The sequence below is a fragment of the Sapajus apella genome, unplaced genomic scaffold (genome assembly GCF_009761245.1).
Source record: "Sapajus apella isolate SASKATOON/1434 unplaced genomic scaffold, GSC_monkey_1.0 scaffold58, whole genome shotgun sequence".
Lineage (NCBI taxonomy): Eukaryota > Metazoa > Chordata > Mammalia > Primates > Cebidae > Sapajus > Sapajus apella.
Window position 1 is genome coordinate 1,628,410 of NW_022436998.1, and position 24,264 is coordinate 1,652,673.

The window sequence follows — 24,264 nt, forward strand, 5'->3', positions numbered from 1 at the left end:
AAACAATGTTTTTTCTAAAACATTTCAGGTGAAGGAACCTATTTGGACATGACACTGCCTCTGATCATTCTCATATGCCATGCTTTCTGCTTACTGTGCTGAAATGGTCTTTCCATAGCTATGAACAGACAGGCTTTTAGATGCTGGAATCTGCCAAAGTGATCATCATTGCCATAAAGTATATAAGGAATTCTGGCTCAATATAGGGCTCGTGACCTGCCCTTGGACCAGTTGGTCTGAAAGAGGAGAGCTGCTGAATGGTGTTGCCAAGAACCACCCGACAAGCAAAAGCTGCCCTCTTAGGACACAGAAAAAAGTGAACCTGCTTATGGCCTCCTGAAAAATCACTTTCTAGCCAGAGATATCAGCTGTCTGTTACACAAAAGAGTGCCTGGAAGTGGTGTAGGTGGTGACAGGTTATGGAGTCAAAAATTCGCTTGGGTGATAGACCCCAAGGACCAGCTGTAGAAGCAATGAAGGGTTCCAACCCCCAAAATCATCATTGGATGAACAACATGAAGAGCAAAGGCCATGTATCGGATCCAACATGGCCAAGTAGGAGCAGCTCTGGATTGCAGCTCCCAGCAAGTGCGCAGAGGGTGAGTGGGCAATGCATTTCCAGATGGGTTTGTATTGCCCACAGGCCAGGAGATTCCTGGGCAGAGGGGTGCCACGGGTCTCCAGGGCAGCTGTTTCAGCCGGTGGGGTGGCTCTCCCCTCAAAAAACTCACAGGGGTCCGGGCACCGTTTTAACTGGTGACTGGAGCACGTGGGAGACATAGTCGGCCGTTCAACTGATAAAAAGGGGACTGAAATAGGCAGCCAGGCCAGGAGATTTTCAGGTGAAAAAGCACCACGAGTCTCCAATGTGGCTGTTTCGGCTGGTGCAGTGGGTCTCCACACAAAATCTCACACAAATCTGGGTGCCTTTTCAACAGGCGACTGGAGCATCTGGGAGACAGAGTCACCCATTCTACTGATAAAAAGGGGACTGAAACAGGGAGCCAGACCAGGAGATTCCTGGGCAAAAAGTGCTATGAGCCCCCAGCGTGGCTGTTTCAGCTGGCGCAGTGGGTCTCGGCACAAGAACTCACACCAATCCTGGCGCCATTTCAACTGGTGACTAGAATACCTGGGAGACAGAGTCGCCCATTCAACTGAAAAAAAGGGGTCTGAGGCAGGGAGCCAGGTGATCAGGCATGGCTGGTCCCACCCCCACAAAGACAAGCAATTTGAAATGCTCTGAATTAAAAGTTTCACAGCAAGCACAGCTGAACCTGGGAGGATCCAGCTCTGTGGGGGAGGGCTGTCCTCCATTACCAAGGCAGTCCACCACTACCGAAGTAGTCCGCCATTGCTGAGGCAGCTAACCATTGCCGAGGCAGTCTGCCATTACAGAGACAGTCCGCCATTACAGAGAGGGGCCGCCATTTCCAAGGCAGTTCTAACCATACCTCTATAAACAAGACTGCAGGGACGTTCACAAGGCAGCTGGGCAGAGCCCACAGCAGCTCAGCAAAGCCTATGCAGGCAGAATGTGACCAGCCTGCCTCCTTGCTGTGACGGGCATCCCTGAAAAAAGGCAGCAGCACAACAGAAACGTATAAATAAAGCCCTACCTTCCTGGGACAGAGCACCTGGGAAAAAAAGGCTGTTATGAGTTCTGATGCAGCAGGCTTAAACGTACCTGCCCAGCAGCTCTGAATGGAACAACAGAGCTCACAGCTCAGCACTTGAGCTTCTATAAAGGACACACTGTCTCCTCAAGCAGCTCTCTGATGCCTGTATATCCAAAGAGTCACCTCATAAAGGAGAGCTCAGATTGACATCTGGCTCTTATCCTTCTGGGACAAAGATAGCAGAAGAAGAAACTGGCAGCAACTGTCACTGTTCTGCAGCTGCTGCAGGTGAGCCCCAGGCAAGCAAGGTCTGGAGTGCACCTCTAGCAGTCCTACAGCAGAGGGGCCTGACTGTTAGAAGAAAAACTAAGAAATGGAAATAAATAACTTCATCATCAACAAACAGGACGTCCACTCAGTGACCCCACCTGAAAGCCACCAACTACAAAGACTAAAGGTAAATAAATCCACAAAGATGGGAAGAAACCAGCGCAAAAAGGATGAAAACACCCAAAACCAGAACGCCTCTCCTCCTCCAAGAGATGACAACTCCTCACCAGCAAGGGAACAAGGCTGGATGGAGAATGAGTCTGATGAATTGACAGAAACAGGCTTCAGAAGGTGGGTAATAAGAAACTTCTCTGAGCTAAACAAAAGAACATGTTCTAACCCAATGCAAAGAAACTAAGAACCTTGAAAAAAGATTTAATGAAATGCTAACGAGAATAGACAACTTAGAGAGGAATATAAGTGAATTGATGGAGCTGAAAAACACAATACGAGAACTTTGCGAGGCATACACAAGTTTCAACCGCCAAATTGACCAAGCAGAAAAAGGATATAAGAGGTCAAAGATCAACTCAATGAAATAAATGAGAAAGCAAGATTAGAGAAAAAAGAGTAAAAAGAAATGAACAAAGCCTCCAAGAAATATGGGATTACGTGAAAAGACCTAATCTACGTTTGATAGGTGTACCTGAATGTGACGAAGAGAATGAATCCAAGCTGGAAAATACTCTTCAGGATATTATCCAGGAAAACTTCCCTAACCTAGCAAGGCAGGCCAATATTCAAGTCCCGGAAATACAGAGAACCCCACAAAGATATTCCTCAAGAAGAGCAACCCCAAGGCACATAATCGTCAGATTCACTAGGGCTGAAATGAAGGAGAAAATGCTAAGGGCAGCCAGAGAGAAAGGTCAGGTCACCCACAAAGGGAAGCCCACCAGACTCACAGCAGATCTCTCAGCAGAAACCCTACAAGCCAGAAGAAAGTGAGAGCCATATTCAATATCCTTAAAGAAAAGAACTTTCAACCCAGAATTTCATATTCAGCCAAACAAAGTTTCATAAGTGAAGGAGAAATAAAATCCTTCATGAACAAGCAATTACTCAGAGATTTCATCACCACCAGGCCTGCTTTACAAGAGCTCCTGAAAGAAGCACTAAACATAGAAAGGAACAACCAGTACCAGCCACTCCAAAAACATACCAAATGGTAAAGAGCAGTGATACAATGAAGAAACTGTATCAACCAACAGGTAAAACAACCAGCTAGCATCAAAATGGCAGGATCAAATTCACACATAACAATATTAACCCTAAATGTAAATGGGCTAAATGCCGTAATCAAAAGACACAGACTGGCAAATTGGATAAAAAGCCAAAACTCATTGGTGTGCTATATCTAGGAAACCCAACTCACGTGCAAGGATACACATAGGCTCAAAATAAAGGGATGGAGGAAGATTTACCAAGCAAATGGAGAGCAAAAAAAAGCAGGAGTTGCAATCCTACTCTTTGATAAAATAGACTTTAAACCAATAAAAATCAAAACAGACAAAGAAGAACATTATGTAATGGTAAAAGGATCAATGCAACAAGAAGGGCTAACAATCCTAAATATATACGCACCCAATACAGGAGCACCCAGATACATAAGGCAAGTTCTTAATGACTTACAAAGAGACTTAGACTCCCACACAATAATAGTGGGAGACTTTAACACCCCATTGTCAATATTAGACAGATCAACCAGACAGAAAATTAACAAGGATATCCAGGACTTGAACTCAGATCTGGACCAAGCAAACCTAATAGACATTTACAGAACTCTCCACCCCAAATCCACAGAATATACATTCTTCTCAGCACCACATCACACCTACTCTAAAACTAACACACAATTGGAAGCAAATCACTCCTCAGCAAATGCAAAAGAATGGAAATCATTAACAAACAGTCTCTCAGACCACAGTGCAATCAAGTTAGAACTCAGAATTCAGAAACTAACTCAGAACTGCACAGCTTCGTAAAAACTGAACAACTGGCTTTTGAATACTGACTGGATAAACAATGAAATGATGGCGGAAATAAAGATGTTCTTCAAAACCAATGAGAACGAAAACACAACATACCAGAATCTCTGGGACACATTCAAAGCAGTGTCTAGAGGAAAATATATAGCACTGAATGCCCACATGAGAAGCCTAAAATGCCCATATGAGAAGCAAGGAGAGATCTAAAATTGACACCCTATCATCAAAATTAAAAGAGCTGGAGGAGCAATATCAAAAAAACTCAAAACCTAGCTGAAGGCAAGAAATAACTAAGATCAGCAGAACTGAAAGAGCTAGAGACACAAAAAAACCCTTCAAAAAATAAATAAATCCAGGAGCTGGTTTTTGGGAAAGATCAACAAAATAGACAGACCACTAGTCAGATTAATAAAAAAGAAAACAGAGAATAATCAGATAGATGCAATAAAAAACTATAAAGGGGATATCACCATAGATTCCACAGAAATACAATCCACTATCAGAGATTACTACAAACAACCCTATGCACATAAACTAATAAACCTGGAAGAAATGGATAGATTCCTGGACACTTGCATCCTCCCAAGCCTAAACCAAGAAGAAGTCAAAACCTTGAATAGACCAATAACAAGGGCTGAATTTGAGGCAGAATTAATAGCCTACTCACCAACAAAAGCCCAGGTCCAGATGGGTTCACAGCCGAATTCTACCAGACATACAAAGAGGAGCTGGTGCCACTCCTTCTGAAACTATTCCAAACAATCTAAAACGAGAGAATCCTTCCCAAATCATTTCATGAGACTAACATCATCCTGATATCAAAACTCAGCAGAGACTCAACAAGAAAAGAAAACTTCAGGCCAGGCCGGGCGCGGTGGCTCACACCTGTAATCCCAGCACTTTGGGAGGCCGAGGCGTGTGGATCACGAGGTCAAGAGATCGAGACCATCCTGGTCAACACGGTGAAACCCCGTCTCTACTAAAACTACAAAAAATCAGCTGGGCATGGTAGCGCGTGCCTGTAATCCCAGCTACTCAGGAGGCTGAGGCAGGAGAATTGCCTGAACCCAGGAGGCGGAGGTTGCGGTGAGCCGAGATCGCGCCATTGCACTCCAGCCTTGGTAACAAGGGCGAAACTCTGTCTCAAAAAAAAAAAAAAAAAGAAAACTTCAGGCCAATATCCATGATAAACATAGATGCAAAAATATTCAATAACATACTGGCAAACTGATTGCAACAGCACATCAAAAAGCTTATCCACCCTGATGATCAAGTAGCCTTCTTCTCAGGGATGCAAGGCTGGTTCAACATACACAAGTCTATAAATATAATTCACCACATAAACAGAAACCAAAGACAAAAACCACATGATTATCTCAATAGATGCAGAGAAGGCCTTTAACAAAATTCAACAGCCCTTTATGCTAAAAACTCTCAATAAACTAGGTATTGATGGAACATGTCTCAAAATAATAAAAGCTATTTACAACAAATCCACAGCCAATATCATACTGAATGGGCAAAAACTGGAAGCATTCCCTTTGAAATCTGGCACTAGACAAGGATGCCCTCTCTCACCACTCCTATTCAACATAGTATTGGAAGAATACCATAGTATTCTAGCCAGAGCAATCAGGCAAGAAAAAGAAATAAAGGGTATTCAATTAGGAAAGGAGGAAGTCAAATTGTCTCTATTTGCAGATGACATGATTGTATATTCAGAAGATCCCATCATCTCAGCCCAAAATCTCCTGAAACTGATAAGCAACTTCAGCCAAGTCTCAGGATACAAAATCAAAGTGCAAACATCACAAGCATTCATATACACCAATAACAGACTTAAAGACAGCCAAATCAAGAACGAACTGCATTCACAATTGCTACAAAGAGAGTAAAATGCCTAGGAATACAACTAACAAGGAATGTAAAGGACCTCTTCAAGAACTACAAACCACTGCTCAACGAAATGAGAGAGGACACAAACAGATGGAGAAACATTCCATGCTCATGGTTAAGAAGAATCAATATCTTGAAAATGGCCATACTGCCCAAAGAAATTTACAGATTCAACACTATCCCCATCAAGCTACCAATGACCTTCTTCACAGAACTGGAAAATACCACCTTAAACTTCACATGGAACCAAAAGAGAGCCCTCATAGCCAAGTCAATTCTAAGCAAAAGAACAAAGCTGGAGGCATCACGCTACCTGACTTCAAATTATACTACAAGGCTACAGTAATCAAAACAGCATGGTACTGGTACCAAAACAGAGATATGGATCAATGGAACAGAACAGAGGCCTCAGAGGCAACGCCACACATCTACAACCATCTGATCTTTCACAAACCTCACAAAAACAAGCAATGGGGAAAGGATTTCCTGTTTAATAAATGGTGTTGGGAAAACTGGCTAGCCATGTGCGGAAAGCAGAATCTAGACCCGTTCCTGACACCTTACACTAAAATTAACTCCAGATGGATTAAAGACTTAAACATAAGACCTAGCACCACATAAGAAAAACCTAGAAGAAAATTTAGGCAAAACCATTCAGGACATAGCATAGGCAAAGACTTTATGACTAAAACACCAAAAGCAATGGCAACAAAAGCCAAAATAGACAAATTGGACCTAATCAAACTCCACAGCTTCTTCACAGCAACAGAAACAATCATTAGAGTGAATCAGCAACCAACAGAATGGGAAAAAATTTTTGCAATCTACCCATCTCACAAAGGGCTAATATCCAGAATATACAAAGAACTAAAACAGATTTGCAAGAAAAAAACAAACAAGCCCATTCAAAAGTGGGCAAAGGATATGAACAGACACTTTTCAAAAGAAGACATATATGAGGCCAACAAATATATGAAAAAATGCTCATTGTTACTGGTCATTAGAGAAATGCAGATCAAAACTACATTGAGATACCATCTCACACCAGTTAGAATGGTGATCATTAAAAAATCTGGAGACAACCGATGCTGGAGAAGATGTGGAGAAATAGGAACACTTTTACACTGTTGGTGGGAGTGTAAATTAGTTCAACCATTGTGGAAGACAGTGTGGCGATTCTTCAAGCACCTGGAAACAGAAATTCCACTTGACTCAGCAATCCCATTACTGGGTATGTATCCAAGGCACTATAAATTGTTCTTTTATAAAGACACATGCACACGAATGTTCATTGCAGTACAGTTTACCACAGCAAAGATCTGGAACCAACCCAAATGCCCATAAATGATAGACTGGACAGGGAAAATGTGGCACATATACCATGGAATACTATGCAGCCATAAAAAGCAATGGTTCGTGTCCTTTGTAGGGGCATGGATGAACCTGGAAACCATCATTCTCAGCAAACTGACACAAGAACGGATAATCAAACACCGCATGTTCTCACTCATAGGCAGGTATTCAACAATAAGAACACATGGACACAGGGAGGGGAGCATCACCCATTGGGGTTGGTGGGGGAGAACTGGGGAGGGACAGTGGGGGGTGGGGAGTTGGAGAGGGATAACATGGGAAGAAACGTCAGATATAGGTGATGGGGAGGAAGGCAGCAAACAACATTGCCATGTATGTACCTATGCAACAATCTTGCATGTTCTTCACATGTACCCCAAAACCTAAAACACAATAAAACACATATTTAAAAAAAAAGAGCAAAGGCCATATTAAGGAGACATGAGATTTGAGAGCTAGCGACTCAGAACCGTGATGCCAGGATCCTCCCCTCACTCCACATTCCACCAAGGTGCTTCTCAGGAAAGAGGGGAGAGGGAGTGAAGGCAGGAAGGATGCCTCGCAATCTGGGTTTCCCTCTTCTCAGCTGCGTGCACTGAAGTATGTCATCTTTTTGGTAAAACTGTCAATAAAAAATGCCTCTCCATTTCCTCTAAAAAGATAAAGGGCTTACAAATTTATTTTAAGAGGAATTTTTAAACAGTAAGATCAAAAGGAATGTGGGCTAGAGTTATAAGCTAGATGCAGAAAGACAAAGGAGGGGAAAAAAGAACAATATGATTTGAAACTGTCAAAGTGAGAGACTTTGTGGGTGATCAAGAAGTTTGCACTTCTTGGCTGCTCCCCCTGAAAGGAGACAGAAAGAATACTGGCTTCTAGGAGCTTTAGATCAGGAATATGACTACAAAGAGGTCTCCAGATTAAGAAACTTTGGGAAGACCTATCTCTCAAACTAAGCAAAGGAGGACCAAGCCTACCCCCAACACAGATCTTGACTATCTCTGCCTGAAGACTGACCCCTCCATATGCTTCTGTTTCTTTTCAAGGATAAACAGAGACTCCTTTAAGAAGTTTCTCTAATCTGTGTACCACAGTCTAATAGGTTAGGAGAAGGGGGAATGGGGAGGAAACATTTCTTCCAAGCCATAATCTAAACTGATTTTAAATGATTTATCTCCAGGCTTTCGTTAATGTAACCTGAACCTTTTCAGTAATTTCATGGTCATACTTTGAGTTGCATATTAACCATGCTTTCCTAAGAATGAACATTATGTAAAACTGCCCAAAAAGCATTAGGAATTTTCTTCCTTTTTCCCACAAAAGTCATTTTGTGGAGAGTTGTTAGAATATAGAAACTTCTAGCTCATAAGCATGGTTCTGGGAGTAATCTGGAACCAGCTGCCTTCCTAAGCCATGAGTCTTGCTCATAACAAAAACTGTCTGATTGTCTTTTCTCTGGACTGTCTTCCATTTCTATGAACTTCCCTGTCTACTCCTCCCATCTCTCAAGACCCAGCCCCAGACTCCAGGGCTCAGTAGAACGAGCTCTGGTCACCCACCTGGACAACCCAGCCTTCACTGTTGGTGCCACTCTCACTGCACTTACTTCCTGCCTTTTTTGGTAGATAACTTGTGTCCATGCCTGGGAGCTTCTGGCAGACTATTTATTCTCCTTAGTGCATATCTACCACAGTACACTGCTTCTAAGAAGTGGGGGATTAACTGAACAGATGCATGAGGAAATGCAATCATTTCCCCTACCCCAGTGACTAGCACCTGCAATGGAGCTAATATTCTCTTTCTTGTCTTTAAGATACTATACTGTTCCAAGGAAGATACATCTTTCCACTGAGGAAAGTGCATTTATTTTGTGTATCCAATTTTGGCAGAATCAAAGTATAGGCTCAAACATCAATTTTTGTCATATATTGCTAATTTTCTTATTTTTAAAAAACATGTTTGACATGCCAATGGGAAATAAGAGAAGGTTAGAGCATAGTAGGTACTCTATGTAGAATGTGTCTGTTCTTTGAGGCAGGTCTTACTCTGTCACTCAGGCTGAAGTGCAGTAGCACAATCTTGGCTCACTGCAGCCTTGACCTCCCAGGCTCAGGCAATCCTCCCGCCTCAGACGCCCAAGTAGCTGGGACCACAGGCATGTGCCACCATGCCCGGCTAATTTTTCATACTTTTTGTAGAGATGGGGTTTTGCTATGTTTCCCAGGCTGGTCTCAAACTCCTGGGCTCAAGCAGTCTGTCCACCTTGGCCTCCCAGAGTGCTGGGATTATAAATATGAGCTACCGTGCCCAGCCAGTAAGTATGTCTTGAGTGATCTAGCAGTCCTACTTCTAGGTATATATCCCAAAGAAAGAAAATCAATATACCAAAGAGATATCCACACTCCCATGTTTATTTCAGCACTATGCACAATAGCCAAGATTTGGAAGCAACCTAAGTGTCCATCAACAAGATGAATAGATAAGAAAATGTAGTCTATAAATACATTCAACAATAAAAGAGAATGAGATCCTGTCATTTGCAATAACATGAATTGAATTGAAGGTCACTATGTAAGTGAAATAAGCTAGGCACAGAAAGATAACTTCTGTATGTTGTCACTTATTTGTGGGAGCTAAAATTAAAACAATTGAACTCATGGAGACCAAGAGTAGAAGAATGGTTACCACAGGCTGGGAAAGGTAGTAGAGGGGAGTGAGCGAGGAAGTGGGGGTAGTTAATGGGTACATATAATATTTAGAAAAAATGTAAGATCTAGTATTTGATAGCGCAACAGAGTGACTGCAGTCAATAATTTAATTGTACATTTAAAAATAACAAAAGGAATGTAATTGGATTGTTTTTAATACAACAGATAAATGCTTGAGATGATGGATACCTTATTTACTCGGATGTGATTGCCATTGTAGGCCTGTACCAAAATATACCTTATATCCCATATAGATATACACCTACTATGTATCCACAAAAATTAAAACTAAAAATTCAAATAAACAAATGAGTGAAAGAAAGAATGAATGAATGAATGAATGAATGAGGGAGTGATGGCAGAAACCTAAATAATGGGAAATTGGATAAAAATAGAAACAGAAAGATAAGTAGAAAAAGGATAAACACACAGAAGATTTAGAAAAGAAGCAGAAACAGAGGGAGGGAAGAGGGAAAAGAGACCCAAGGCTAATTAAATAATTCTCAATTAGCAAGTCAGGTTTTACTATAGACTTGAACCTTATAATTTAACAAGAAAGAAGCAGCTGGGTAAGAAGAGCTAGACTTTGAAAAAAGATCTGGATTCTGATATCCACTCAGCTGCTTAGACAAGTGACTCACTCTCTGAGCTCACTGCTTAAAAATTTTTTTATTTTGAAGTAATTTTAGATTTACAGAAAAGTAGCAAAAGACAGTACAGAGAGTTCTTGTACACCCTTCACCCAGCTTCCTCTAATGTTAGCATCTTTCATAATCACAGCACAATAGTGAAAATCAGGAAATTAACATTGATACAATTATACTAACTAAACTATAGGCCTCAGAGTTTCTCCAGTTTTTCCATTAATGTCTTTTTCTGGTCCAGGATCCACTAGGATCCCACACTGCATTTAATTGTCATGTCTCTTGGTCTCCTCTAGTCTTTGAAAGGTCCTCAATTTTTTCTTACCTTTTATAACCTTGATACTTTTGAAGAGTAGAATGTCCTTTGATTTCGATTTGTCTGATATTTTTTTCATTACTAGATTTATGTCGTGCATTTTTGGCAAGAACACCATAGAGATAAGTCCTGCCTTTCTCAGGGCATCATATCTGGAGGTGTATGTTGATACATCTCATTACTGATCATGTTAGCCTTGATCACTTGGTCAAGCCAGTGTCTACCAGGTTTTGTCATTGCTCTATTTTCCCTTTGCATTGATAAACATCTTGTGGAGAGATGCTTTGAGACTATTTTCAAGTATCTTATTTCTCATCAAAGTTACTTTTGCCCAATAATTTTAGAATTCATCAGTGGTCCTTGCCTGCCACAGTTATTACTGTACTGTTCTAATGATGATTTTCTATTTTTCTCATTCTTTCTACATTTATTAGTTGAAAATTTTCTATAAATAAGTGCTGTCCCTACTCCTCATCCACACCACACTGATTTATTTACATTGATATGAACTCAAGAATATTTACTTTACTCTATGGGCCATAATTCTGCACTATCATTATTTATTTTGTTACCTAAGCTTCACTTTCTTCATCTGCAAGACAGGGATAATGACAACTGTCATAAGAATTGAATGAGATTTTTAAAAATGTGAAAATGTAATGTCTAGTCCAGAGCATCTATTAAATAAATGCAAACTCCATTTCTTCCTTTTTTTTTACAGTGTGTAAAGCCATGCTAATTTGAAGGCAAGGCCATTAGAAATAGGTGAAAATCTGAATTTGAAAATTCTCTTTTGATGTCATGAAACTTTTTAAGATATACAAAGAACTAGAATTTAGCTATTCCAGTCTTGTCTAGTAGAGGTCATTTGGGATCCTGACTATATGAGACTGATTTTTAATCAGTATACCCATAATTTGTATGAAAATAGATGCTTGAGAATACTTGAAACAGACTGTTCTCTTAAGTAGCTTAAGTGTTTTCCCAGAAATCTTGTTTACGTTCTGAAGTTGCTTAGCTAAACTATTTTCAGAGACAGTCCAAAGCCTGCCTCTACCCAGCTGTAGGTCATATCATCACTAACTCTGAATTAGTGAAATCACTGACTCCCAAGGTTATGGAAGTGAATGGAAGAAATCCAAGTTTAATTTAAAATTAGATTTTAAAAGTTTTGGCAATTCACTTTTAAATTCAGGTGGAAATTTAAAAATAAAAAAAAGATAAGATAGAGTCCTAAGGATGTGAGAGTGGGTAGATCTGGACGTTTAAAATAATTCATGAAATACAGTGAAATCCACTAATAAAATCACTCAGTTTACTGGAACTTTCATTTTTCCATCCATTTTTATCAGTAAGGAAAATCAAGAACATCAGGAGATTTATTTTTAAAAACAACTTTGGGGCAGTGAGGTTTGCAAGCTCTCATGTGGACTCCCAGAGGTTCTGTCTTATTCAGTTTGGAGTGGGGCTGGGAATCTGCAGTTTTAGCAAACACCACCCCCCAGTGCAATCCTGCTGCAGGTGGGAAGCAGCATCCTATAGTGGTTCAAAGCCCAGGCTCCAGGGCCTGACTATATGGGCTTAAACCAAAATCGCCACCTACCACTTGTGTAATCTTGGGAAAATAACTTCATCTTCACCTACCTCAGTTTCCCATTAATTAGGAAATTAACTCCGCTGATAAGATGGGGCTAATTACATGACAATGTCTGTCTCCCAAGGTTGTTGTAAGGAGCAAGTAAGTGGTACACATAAAATAACACAACAGTGCCAGATGGACTGGTGTTCAGGGCATATCTGGGCACAGAATCACTTGAGCTCAGCCTCTAACATTTGCTGCATTCACTGGGCCTTATCAGGTCACTGACATTTACAACCGTCATCAGGATTTGGATTGGCAAGCTATGGAGGCTGCAAAGTGAGCTCCAGTTAGAAAGTGTTTTGTGTTTTTTTCTAGAGATGGTGTCTCACTCTGTCACCCAGGCTGGAGTACAATGACATGATCCTAGCTCACTGAAGCCTCTAAACTTCTGGGCTAAGGGATCATCTGTTCTCAGCATCCACAGAGACTACAGGCGTGCACCACCATGCCCAGCTAATTTTTAAATTTGTACAGACAAGGGCTTGCTGTTTTGCCTAGGCTGGTCTTGAACTCCCGGCCTCAATCGATCCTCCTGCCTCATCCTCCTAAAGTACTGGGATTACAGGTATGAGCCACCGCACCTGGCCAGAAAGTGTTTAAGTAACAAAGACTGACAGATATTCAGTGAATTAGAGATGTATATGATTCAGAATAGGAATATCCTGTTAGCATTTAGGTAGAGTTTATTAAATTACCAAAATAGAAAACTATTGTATCTGTGTTCAGCCAACTAACAACCAACAAACATATCAATTAATATTTTGTGATTTAATATTCAAAACAAAAGAAATTAAGTCTAAAACATAAAATGTAGTATAGAAAAGTCAGGGTGTGGCTCACATTACTAAGAGAAAGTGCCTTTTAAGCCCAAGAGGGCAGTCAGCCCTGACCCCAGCACTGCATGGAGACTCCCTGCTCCTTCCTGCCACTCCTCCCTGCCCCAGGGCCACAGGGATGACAGACAGTGGCTCTTTATCTCCCAGTGAGTCCCTAGACCCCCACACAATGGCTTTGCCCTAAGTATTCCTAGACTCCAGTCACACCTGTGTTTTTTTCAGAACAGCTTCTGATGTGGTCTCAGAGGCTTTGGAGTGACTTTCTGGGACTGAGGATCTTCATGGGATGCAGAGAGAGAACCGAGGTGATTCACTACCCCTCAATGAATCGCCCCATGGTTCCCGCCTGCTCTGCTGACCCAGGTGTTTCTGCTGAGGGAGTCCTGATAATGGGAGCCGGTGAGGGGGTTGGTTATACGAATGCAGTCAGGGTTCATGCTGTCAAAACTCAAAATTGAGGCATGTGGTTTTAAAAGCATCTGTGGGAATGAGGGTTTGGTGGGGGAGAAGAAGGGGCTGGGCATTGGCATTCTGGGTGCCCAAAGGGACTAGGATGGGTGGACTGGGTAATGCTATGGAATGGAGGTGAAATTAATTAGGCTTAAGGGCAAGTTGGGGTAGAGTGAGAGGAAGGATTGCAATGTGATATCTGTCTCCTTGCCGGGAAAGAAAACAGCCATCATGCAAATGGCAAGACAGAGTGGCAATGAGATACGTCAGGAACAGACAAACCTAGAAGGGGAAGGATGCTTGAAAATCACTTATGGGCGAGTCAGATACCAAGACATCCAAAAGTGGCTTCTTACCTCATTAAACCTCACCACCAGATCTTCAAGGGCGTTGTGCTCTCCATTCTGAGTGCTAAGAATCGATGCTGAGATGGAGGCTTTGAGGCAGGGCAGGGACCTCTGGCATTCGGGAGTGCCCAAGTCCCGCGTTAAGAAGCAGAGGTAGTCGACTGGCAAAACCCTGCGGTAAATACTCTGCTCCTGCTCCATCAGGATGCTGGCGACTTCCTCTGGGAACTGGATGAGAGGCTGCAGATCAATCAGCTCCTTGCTGATCCCAGCTGAACTTGAAGGGAGGGCATTAGAATTGGCCACAGAGGGGCCTGGCTGGCGTTCTGAAACAAAGCAACAAAAGTCATGGTTACACCAAAGCTGGTATCCCCTCCAACAGATACTTGAGAGCCATTCCAAGTCTTGTACGTTCTTTAACCAAATCCTCTGCTTAGTGAAGAGTTCTGTACTATTTTTCTTGTTACAAAGAACTTTCTGATATCTGTCCTGTCTGTCCTCCAGTTACCGACTGAGGAGGGGGTGGAATGGCGGTGGTGGTGGTAGGGTTCGTTTTCCATTTCCAGAAGCAGCATTAATCCAGCACATCATTACCCAACCACTTTACTATGATACTTTGTAAAATATCGTTTGATTCCTTATACTCCTTTGCTAACTAACCGTCAGAGTGACACAAAATGAGGATGGGTATAGGCACAGCCAAGTGAAATGGAAGAGAAACGAAGGCGGTGGGGTGAGGAATACGTACATGCATATTATGTGTAAACTGGCAGGACACCTGGGGACAGGGACCCACTGCACACAAGGTTTCAAAATGTCGTGGTATTCTTTGCCAACCCTTTACCGCCAAAGATTGACTGATTTCATTGAGATCTATTTGGGGATTTGCAAGAACAGAACCCTCTACAAACATAAGAAAGAAATAGGTAATAAGGAGATGTATCTCAGTAAATAAATCTTACTCTCTGGCCCATAATTGGTAGCAAGAAGGTGACAGGGATGCAGTAGAGAAGGTGGCAGTGCAGGAGATAGAAGTACCAGAGTGGGGGATGCCTAGGCTCACAATGATTCCCATAATTGGAGACACCATACTTGCCTCTCTTTATTTTGACACCCTCCCAGGCTGCCTCTTAACTTACCTGTAACTCATTCATTCAACAAGCTGAAAGTCTATGATGAGCCCTAGAACAGAGTTTTCCAAAGTATGATCTCTGGAATGCTGGTATTTGCAAGAAAAAAGTTTTGTGGTCACCTGAGTTGAGGAAATGTCACATATTCATGTTACCCATTCTCTTCCTGGAAATACCTGTCATCCAGCCTGGACACTGGGTAACAGCAAAGTTCATAAGGATGACTTCCTTCATATTCAGACCTCAGTATTCCCTGACTCTTTTCTAAATCTCCATTGAAGAAACCTGGAATTATCCCTTCAAACTACTTCATTTCTGTATTATTAAACTCTGAAGTCATCATCCCTGAATTTGACTTCTGTCTTCCCTTCTATTCTAATAAAACTTCTCTGTCCTCAGCAAACTTCCAGTTCCTTGGCCTTGGTCTGCTGCCATGATAAGCATTTTATAAGCTACTCACCAGCCAGAGATTCCCTAAGAAGACAGCTTGACTTTCCACCACAGGCACGTCCCAGTCCCCAATTCTGGGCAGACTCAAACCATCCATGACTTGGCTTCTGGGCTGCTGTATGATGACACTGACAAGTATGCTATATAGTGATGGGGCTGTCAGCTAGGCCCTCAGGGTGGCTCGAACTTGACACAAACTTACTTACTTTTTTCCTAAACAGCTCACTATCCTCTTTTCTATTCTTGTCACACTCCCAGACCTGCATTTGCTTTCTTCACAGTCATTCGACTGTTTCTTAACTATGCGGAGACAGTTAAGATCATGTCAGAAACTCCTTCAGTTCGGATGCCTTATATTTCTTCAATCTTCTCTTTCTCTGAGAATGGCATGTGTTTCCTCCTCTCCAAGGCCACCCAGGTTAGTGGTTAAATCTGCCTTTGTCTCCTCCAGAACTTGCTTCAGTGGTTATTTCCACCTTTAGTCCCTTACTTTCTACTGACTTCTTTGCATACCCAAATGTTGTTTCCTTTTTCCTTAAAAACAAATGAATAGGACATCCCTTATCCTTTAAACCCCAAATCTTCTCTGTCCTTCCCTTCACTATGTACCTTCACCAGGTAGTCCACAGACCCTGATTGCTTCTTCCATGAGTATGGTGACTATATCTTCTGATAAAAAAATCAGGCCATGTTGTCTATCCAAATTAATAAACCAATGAGGACATGGTACAGAAAAATGGAAGCTAAGTTGGTCCTGGTCAACTCTAAGCATTTTAATGCATCTTTTGAACCAAATTACCAAAAATCTTGTGTAGCCAAAAATGGAGACTGTCAAATTATATTTGTTTCTATCTAAACTCATATTAAAAAATAAAATAAAATTAGGTTGATGCTTAAATCTACCCTACAAGGCATCCCTCTCCAACTTTCTGAATAGTTTAGAAAGTGACTAAATTTCCTGAAAATTGAATCCGAATGTGGCTTGATGAAAGAGGCCAATTGAAATTTCTAGATACTGATAATTTATGTACAGTGGAATTAGCCAAATATAGGAATTCTTCTCAGAAGTAACCAACTCTAAGACATGATCTCAAACTACAGCACTCTGCAGAGAAAATAAAAGTAACTCCAGCCACTTCTCTAATATATAAGAGAAAAGATAATGTAATACAATATGAAAATAATGTAAGGTAAGATCTCACATTTGAAACTCCAATATATTTTGAGATATGGATCACATATGGAGTTACAATGAAAAGTCTAGTAACTGGTGGGAAACAGCAATAAGAGAGGCCCGAATAAAGAATAGAAAGTAACCTGGTCAGTGTAACCCTAATAAATCTGGTGGCCCCAATATAAGCATGTATCTCAGTATAAGCATGGCATCACACTAAATAAAAAACCACACACAAATTAAATGCTAGAAGTTTTGAAACAATGTCAACCTTTCATGTAGGTTTATTTAAAGCTGGATTACTCAGGGATTTCATATCATGTACCACCAAAAACATCTGAGAAGTCTTCTTGGGACATAATTCTCTGTCCCCTAAGTTCCATACTTTTAGCAGCTGTTAAAAACACTTCCCACTTTCCCTCATCCATGTTAAACTCTCCTTATTATCTCCTCTTTTCTCTTCATATGACACATTGTCCCAGTACTCAGCTGTAACTCACCTCTGGATTTGCTCTCTACAACATGGGCCATTGGAAGATGGATTAAAAACTGAGTAGTTCTAGGACCCCTGGTCCTTCCCTATCATCCATGAAGCAAAGGTGAATAAAATTGTCCACCTCATTGTTTGCTCGCAGTCCCATATTCTTCGGCTAATAGTTATTCTAGGCTGGGCACTGTGGCTCACACTTGTAATCCCAGGACTTTGGGAGGCCGAAGCAGGCAGATCACTTGAGGCCAGGAGTTCAAGACCAGCCTGGCCAACATGGTGAAACCCTGTATCTACTAAAAATGCAAAAAAATAGCTGGGAGTGGTGGCAGGAACCTGTATTCCCAACTACTCAGGAGACCGAGGCAGGAGAATCACTTGAACCTGGGAGGCGGTGGTTGCAGTGAGCCGAGATCATACCATTGCATTCCAGCCTGGGCAACAAGAGTGAAACTCCATCTCAAAGAAAAAAAAAAGTTATTTAATGGCAGAGTAAGGCTGTATTAGTCCATTTTCACATTGCTAGAAAGAACTACCTGAGACAGTAACTTATAAAGGAAAGAGGTTTAATTGACTCACAGTTCTGCATGGCTGGGGAGGCCTCAGGAAACTTACAGTCATGGCAGAAGGTGAAGGGGAAGCAAGGCACATCTTACAGGAAGGAGAGAGGGAGAGAGAAAGAGAGAGAGTGGGGAGAAGTGCCACAGTTTAAAACCATCAGCTCTTGTGAGAACTCACTCACTATCACAAGAATAGCAAGGGAGAAATCTGCCAACATGATCCAATCGTCTCCCACCAGAGCCCTCTTCTGACAAGTGGGGATTACAATTTGAGATGAGATTTGGGTGGACACAAGAGCCAAACCACACTGTAAGGGAAAAATCTGCCCCCATGAGCTAATCATCTTCCACCAGGCTGTTCTTCTGATAAGTGGGGATTATAATTTGAGATGAGATTTGGGTGGGGACAAGAGCCAAACCATATTGTAGGCTATATCTTTAGATACTGTCACAGCCTAGAAATATTTACCATGAGACCTAGTAACTTCACATTCTGATTCTCTGCTCAAATAAAAGTTTCCTGTTCTAAGTGCTTTATATGGATTAATTCAGGATGTAGATAGTATTATCGTGCATATTTTATTCATAAGAGAGGTAAGGGCCAGGTGCGGGGCTCGCACCTGTAATCCCAGCACATTGGGAGGCCGAGGAGGGTGGATCACAAGGTCAAGAGATTGAGACCATCCTGGCCAATGTGGTGAAACCCTGTCTCTACTAAAAATACAAAAAATTATCCGGGCGTGGTGGTGAATGCCTGTAATCCCAGCTATTCCGGAGGCTGAGGCAGGAGAATCACTTGAATCTGAGAGGCAGAGGCTGCAGTGAGCCGAGAATGTGCCATTGCACTCCAGGCTGGGCAGTAAGAACAAAACTCTGCTTCAAAAAAAGAGAGAGAGAGAGAGGGAGAGAGAGCTAAGGCTCACATAAGATCATATAAGTAGTAAGTCAGAGAGCTGGGATTTGAGCAGGATCTATTTGACTCCAGAGCATGTTCCTGATCACTCAGGATATTGCCACATTGGCATTCTAGTTTATAGATGCATCTCAAGTGATTTAATTTAGAATAAATCAATTACTGTGCTAGTTTACTTGGAGTGATCTGATAAAATAACGTCTTCAAACTCCAAAGATAAGGATTTGACCAAGAGGGTAAACAGTTTCTTCCTTGGTCAGCCTGGAACCGTCACTTCAACCCCTATAACTATGTGATAACGTAGCACACAGAAACTCAGAAGTCCAGTCTCCTTTCCTTCTCATGAGTTCACACAAATGTTCCCATGCTTTACATCAGTATTTTTCAAAGTGTGTTACACTGAATTTATGCACAGCACAGTTTCTTGATTAAGAATTTAGGGAACTACTGAGTTAAACAAAGTTAAGTAGGCTTTTTTTTTTTTTAACCGCAGGATTTCTCTAAGCTATTAATAATTCCCACGAGGGGAATATAGTATCACAGCACATAGTATCCCTCCTCAACCTTGTTGTCTGTCACTATATCATTTACATGGGATTGCAGTCTCTTCAGAATGTTTCTCATCATACTCAGAGATTCTCAATGGGGGAAGTGGGGCATAAGGAGTTTGTGAGGTTGGTGGTTCTAAGGAGGCTGAGTTCACCACGTGGCTGGAATCCTATGTAAAGATGGAAGCAGGGGAGAGATTATGGGTTATTTAAGAATTTGTAAATTATTTCCCATGGCTGAAGGCTGGCTATATTAAGAGAGATAAAACGTCACTGTAGAAAACCAAAAAGGAAGCTTTATTTTCCAGAAGGCACGAGAGAACAGGTATGGCTCATAAAGAAGCAAAGGCAGATGGGGGTGATGGGAGGATCAAAACACATATACATCCTAAACTTTTGGGTCTCCAGGTCAACCCAGACATCACCCTACCTTGAGAAAGGGGAATCTCAGGCCAAGCCTTTGCTTGAGGGATGCTGCTCTCAGAAGCTGGAGCATCTCTATAGAGCCCTCTTGCCGCCACACAGAGCCCTCTTCCCTTCCCCGCCCATCTCCTCCTGGTTCTTCCAGGTGATAGTCAGCCTCTGACCTCAACTACAAGCTGCCATTCCCAGAAGCTATCCGTAAATTGCATAGTCCAGAAATACTAGGTAGGGCCAAGAGATAAGCCTCTAAATTTGATGAGTATTTTTCACCTGATGCCTTGGGGTACAGTGCCTTTGGGGAACCCCTACCCCAGGGTTAGTAGTTTCTAAAAATGCTTGTTCAGATCCTGATCCCACCCAAGAGCCTCGGGCTTGCGCTAGAGTTCAGCAAAACCTGCCATTTCCCCTTTCCTTCTTTTCTTTTCTTTTCTTTTCTTTTCTTTTTTCTTTTCTTTCTTTTCTTTTCTTTCCTTCCTTCCTTCCTTCCTTCCTTTCTTCTTTCCTTCTTTCCTTCTTTCTTTCTTTCTTTCTTTCTTTCTTTCTTTCTCTCTTTCTTTCTCTTTCTTTCTTTCCTTCCTTCTTCCTTTCTTTTTCTTTCTTTCTTTCTTTCCTTCTTTCTTTCTTTCTGTCTTTCTTTCTTTCTTTCGCCCCTATGAAAAGTAAAAGCATTTTTTTTCTTGCAGTGCCTCAGATGAAAATCCAGAGTTTACAAGATAATGTCATAGAATCCCTGCATAATATAAGGGAGTCATGACAGGTAGGCATTGCTAATCTTAGTTTTTTTACAAAACTTGAGTTAAGTTGTTACATGATTTGTCCAAGAATCCAGCCTGTGAGTGGTCAGCCCTAGAACTGGTAAAAGCTAAGAGAGAACCTGAAGGTTCTGGCTCCTGGCCCAGTACTCTGTGTTACCCCAAGTTGAGCCTGGGTTATTTCGGGCATGCTCAGTGCCGAAGGGCTGGCATATTAGCTGCCAATACATCTGAATGGGTTTAAGAAATGTTAAGAAGAAATTCATTCATTAATTTATTGAGTGCCTACTATGTGTCAGGCTTTGTTTTCAGCTACCCTGATGTTGGGGTTTAGTGAACAACAACAGATTCTTGTTCTTATGGAACACCCTAGGAAAGGACATAAACAATAAGCACAACAAATGACTAATGATGCACATGAGAAGGTGATAAAATTGTTATGGTGAAAATCAAAAGAGGGTTCCAGGATGCAGGTGAGGAAACTGTAGTGTTACACAGCATATCTTTTTTTTTTTTTTTTTTGAGACGGAGTCTTGTTCTGTCGCCCAGGCTGGAGTGCAGTGGTGCAATCTCGGCTCACTGCAACCTCCGCCTCCCAGGTTCAATCAATTCTCCAGCCTCAGCCTCCCAAGCACCTGGGATTACAGGGGTGTGCCAGCACGCCCAGCTAGTTTTTGGATTTTTAGTAGAGACGGGATTTTGCCATGTTGGACAAGCTGGTCTCGAACTCCTGACTTCAGGTGATCTACCTGCCTCGACCTCCCAAAGTACTAGGATTATAGGCGTAAGGCACTGTGCCTGGCCTACATAGCATATCTTAACTAGACTGTTGGTGATTGTCTCAAGTTTTTCTGCAAAAGTGGGCAAAGCTTTACCCTCTAATGTGCTCTTGGTGTGATCATCATCACTCTTTCTCATGTCTCAATGGTAGCCATTAATTCAGCTCTTAGTTCTCACCATTTACTAGCTCTTTGTGTTAAGTAATGAATTTAATTATCACAGAGAACCCTATGATCATCCTGTTGCTATAGATAATCATCTATAGCAAGGATGGCGTGATCATCCTCTTGCTAGAGATGATAAAACACAGATCAGGAACATTAAACATTTGCTTAAAGATATCCTGCTACTGAGAGACAGGGCTGAAATGTAAATTCAGCTTTGATTCCAAAAATCTACCCTCTGTTACACTCAGCATTTTGAGAGATCCTCAGCAGAGGAGACACATTTCTCTCAACACCACACACACACACACACACACACACACACACACACACACACACACACACACTTTTGGGTAGAGAATGGAGTTGAAGAGTTAGACATGCATATCTTGCAGGATTCTGACTTTAGAAGACATCTCCTCCCCAAGCCAGCTGAGCAAACTTCTGATAATGACTTTAAATAATATCCTATCAAAACCTGGGAGAATCTCCATGTGCCTATGTTTCAGAAACTTTATATTTCATTCCCATTCCCTGTGAAGGATGGTGAAATGGGCACAAGCTTTCTTGAGAGGCAAAACAAAATTTTAAGCATGCATATCCTTTGAACTAGAAATCCTACTTCTAGGATATTATCCAACAGAAATGCAAAAATATAGACCTAGTGAGGTAAATTTATATGTACTGAAATTGAATTTATTTCACAAAAAAATTAGGACAAAAAAGCAAGCTGAGAACAGTGGAATATTATCCTATTGAGGGGAAGATAATTTTATCAATGTAGGTATACGTTGTATATCTGTCCAGTGCACACCAAAGAATAGTGTTTACCTTACACAGTTCTGTTTTGCTCAACTTTTTTGTAATGCACATAAAACAGTACTTTTAAAAATAGATCAAAATGGGCCAGGCACGGTGGCTCACGCCTGTAATCCCAGCACTTTGGGAGGCCGGGGATGGTGGCTCATCTGATGTCAGGAGTTTGAGCCCAATTAATGGCTACCATTGAGACACGATCACATCATGGCCAACATGGTGAAATTCTGTCTCTACTAAAAATACAAAAAGTAGTGAGGTGGGGTGGTGGGTGCCTGTAGTCCCAGCTACTTGGGAGGCTGAGGCATGAGAATTGCTTGAACCCAGGAGGCAGAGGTTGCAGTGAGCCGAGATGGCACCACTGCATTCCAGCCTGGGTGACAGAGAAATACTCCGTCTCAAAAAAAGAAGAAAAAAAAAAGACCAAAATGATATCCCAAAAATTCAAATGCAACAAAATCTCAATCTTCTCATGCTCAAAAAACTTGTTTAGCTTTTGGCCTGTTCAGATTTTTTTCTCAATAAATGGTAATTTTTTTTAAGTTACTTAAAGTTACAATTAAAGATGAAAGTTGGAAAAACTTATTGTATCTACTCTATCCATTTTCCTTTTATTTGAATTAATTTTGTAGACTTTTTAAAGTATTAGATTCTCAATTGCACATTTAATAGTTCTTCAGTGGTGCAATTCTAATTATATAAAATAAGACACAGAGAGAAGAACGTTGATTTCTTCTTATAGAAGATTCAGAGCTGATTTAAATACACTAAATCTCAGGCAGAGCTGAAAATTGCTTTCAACAGGGAAGTGATGGGTTTAGAAAAAGGTTAGTTAATTGGTGACTTTATCTGTTATTGGTTTTCAAGGTAACAAAATCAATCTTACAACAAATGTGTCTGGCTTGTCCTGAACATTACATGCAAAAGATGAGCTCACAAAATCAATGAAGCATATTACCTCTAAGTCGGTACTTAAAAGAGAAAAAAAAAATCCAATATATCCAGACTGAGAGTTAAGACATATTCAGATGAAACAATCTACCAGACAGAAGAGCGTTAGAGCAAAAAGAAGAAATTTGACAGAATTCCCACTAATAAAAAACAACTTTTGCCCCAGTTCCAAAGAAATGTGCTCACTACAAAAAACATAGACAATATAAAGAAGTATAAATAAGAAAATTTAAAATAATAATCTCATACCCAGAGGTAGTCTCTGCTAATATTTTTGTTGTTACATTTCATATTTTTCTATAAATACACACAATATTCACAAAATTAGAATCAGAGAACACATTTTTTTCTAACATAAAAAAACTCCATAGTGCCCTTTCCCTCAACTCTCAGACTATTCTTGCAATATTAGATTTTCGATGGCTCTTTATGTTAAACTTTTTGCCATTATAATAACACTGTGATAAACAATCTTGTAAGTCTATCTTTATCTGTGCTTATTATGCTAAATAACATTGAAAGAGAGAAAAATTCCCTATCCGCATTGGGAAATTTCCAGGGAGCAGCATTTTCTCAACAGTTCTTTTTACAGCACATTAACTGTTTTATCAGTATCTGTCACTGATCACTCATCTATTTCTGATTACATTGGGCAAAAAAGAATAATGAGTCAAAATTGATATGGTAAGTCGTAATAGTGTATTATCTCATTCGGGGAAGATGGCATTACTGACTCAAAATTTACAAGAAGTGAACTCGAGTGTTTTTGGTGACAATCTGATACCCTCTTACCCAGCAGCATAGTCCTGAGGTATGGCTGACTTTCTATATATGGACTGGTTCCAGAATTCAGCCCAGGCAGGCAATCTGAGCTCCAAAGTCTGACCTGGCTGAGCTATTTAAACTACATTAATTACTCTGAAGGGATTCTGTGTCTCTGTTTTATAACAATCAACAATCATCATCATAAATGAATTATAATATTAC

At 41.1% G+C, this 24,264-nt stretch overlaps 1 protein-coding gene across 4 annotated transcripts in view; it reads right to left on the reverse strand.

Annotated features, from left to right (window-relative positions):
* Positions 1-24,264, reverse strand: part of PLCE1 (phospholipase C epsilon 1) — a 334,637-nt gene that overhangs the window by 139,728 nt on the left and 170,645 nt on the right. For all 4 annotated transcript variants that reach the window (XM_032245666.1, XM_032245665.1, XM_032245667.1 and 1 more), the window contains one exon: positions 14,139-14,455. In XM_032245666.1, the coding sequence (XP_032101557.1) occupies positions 14,139-14,455 (317 nt within the window). The remainder of the gene's footprint in view (positions 1-14,138; positions 14,456-24,264) is intronic.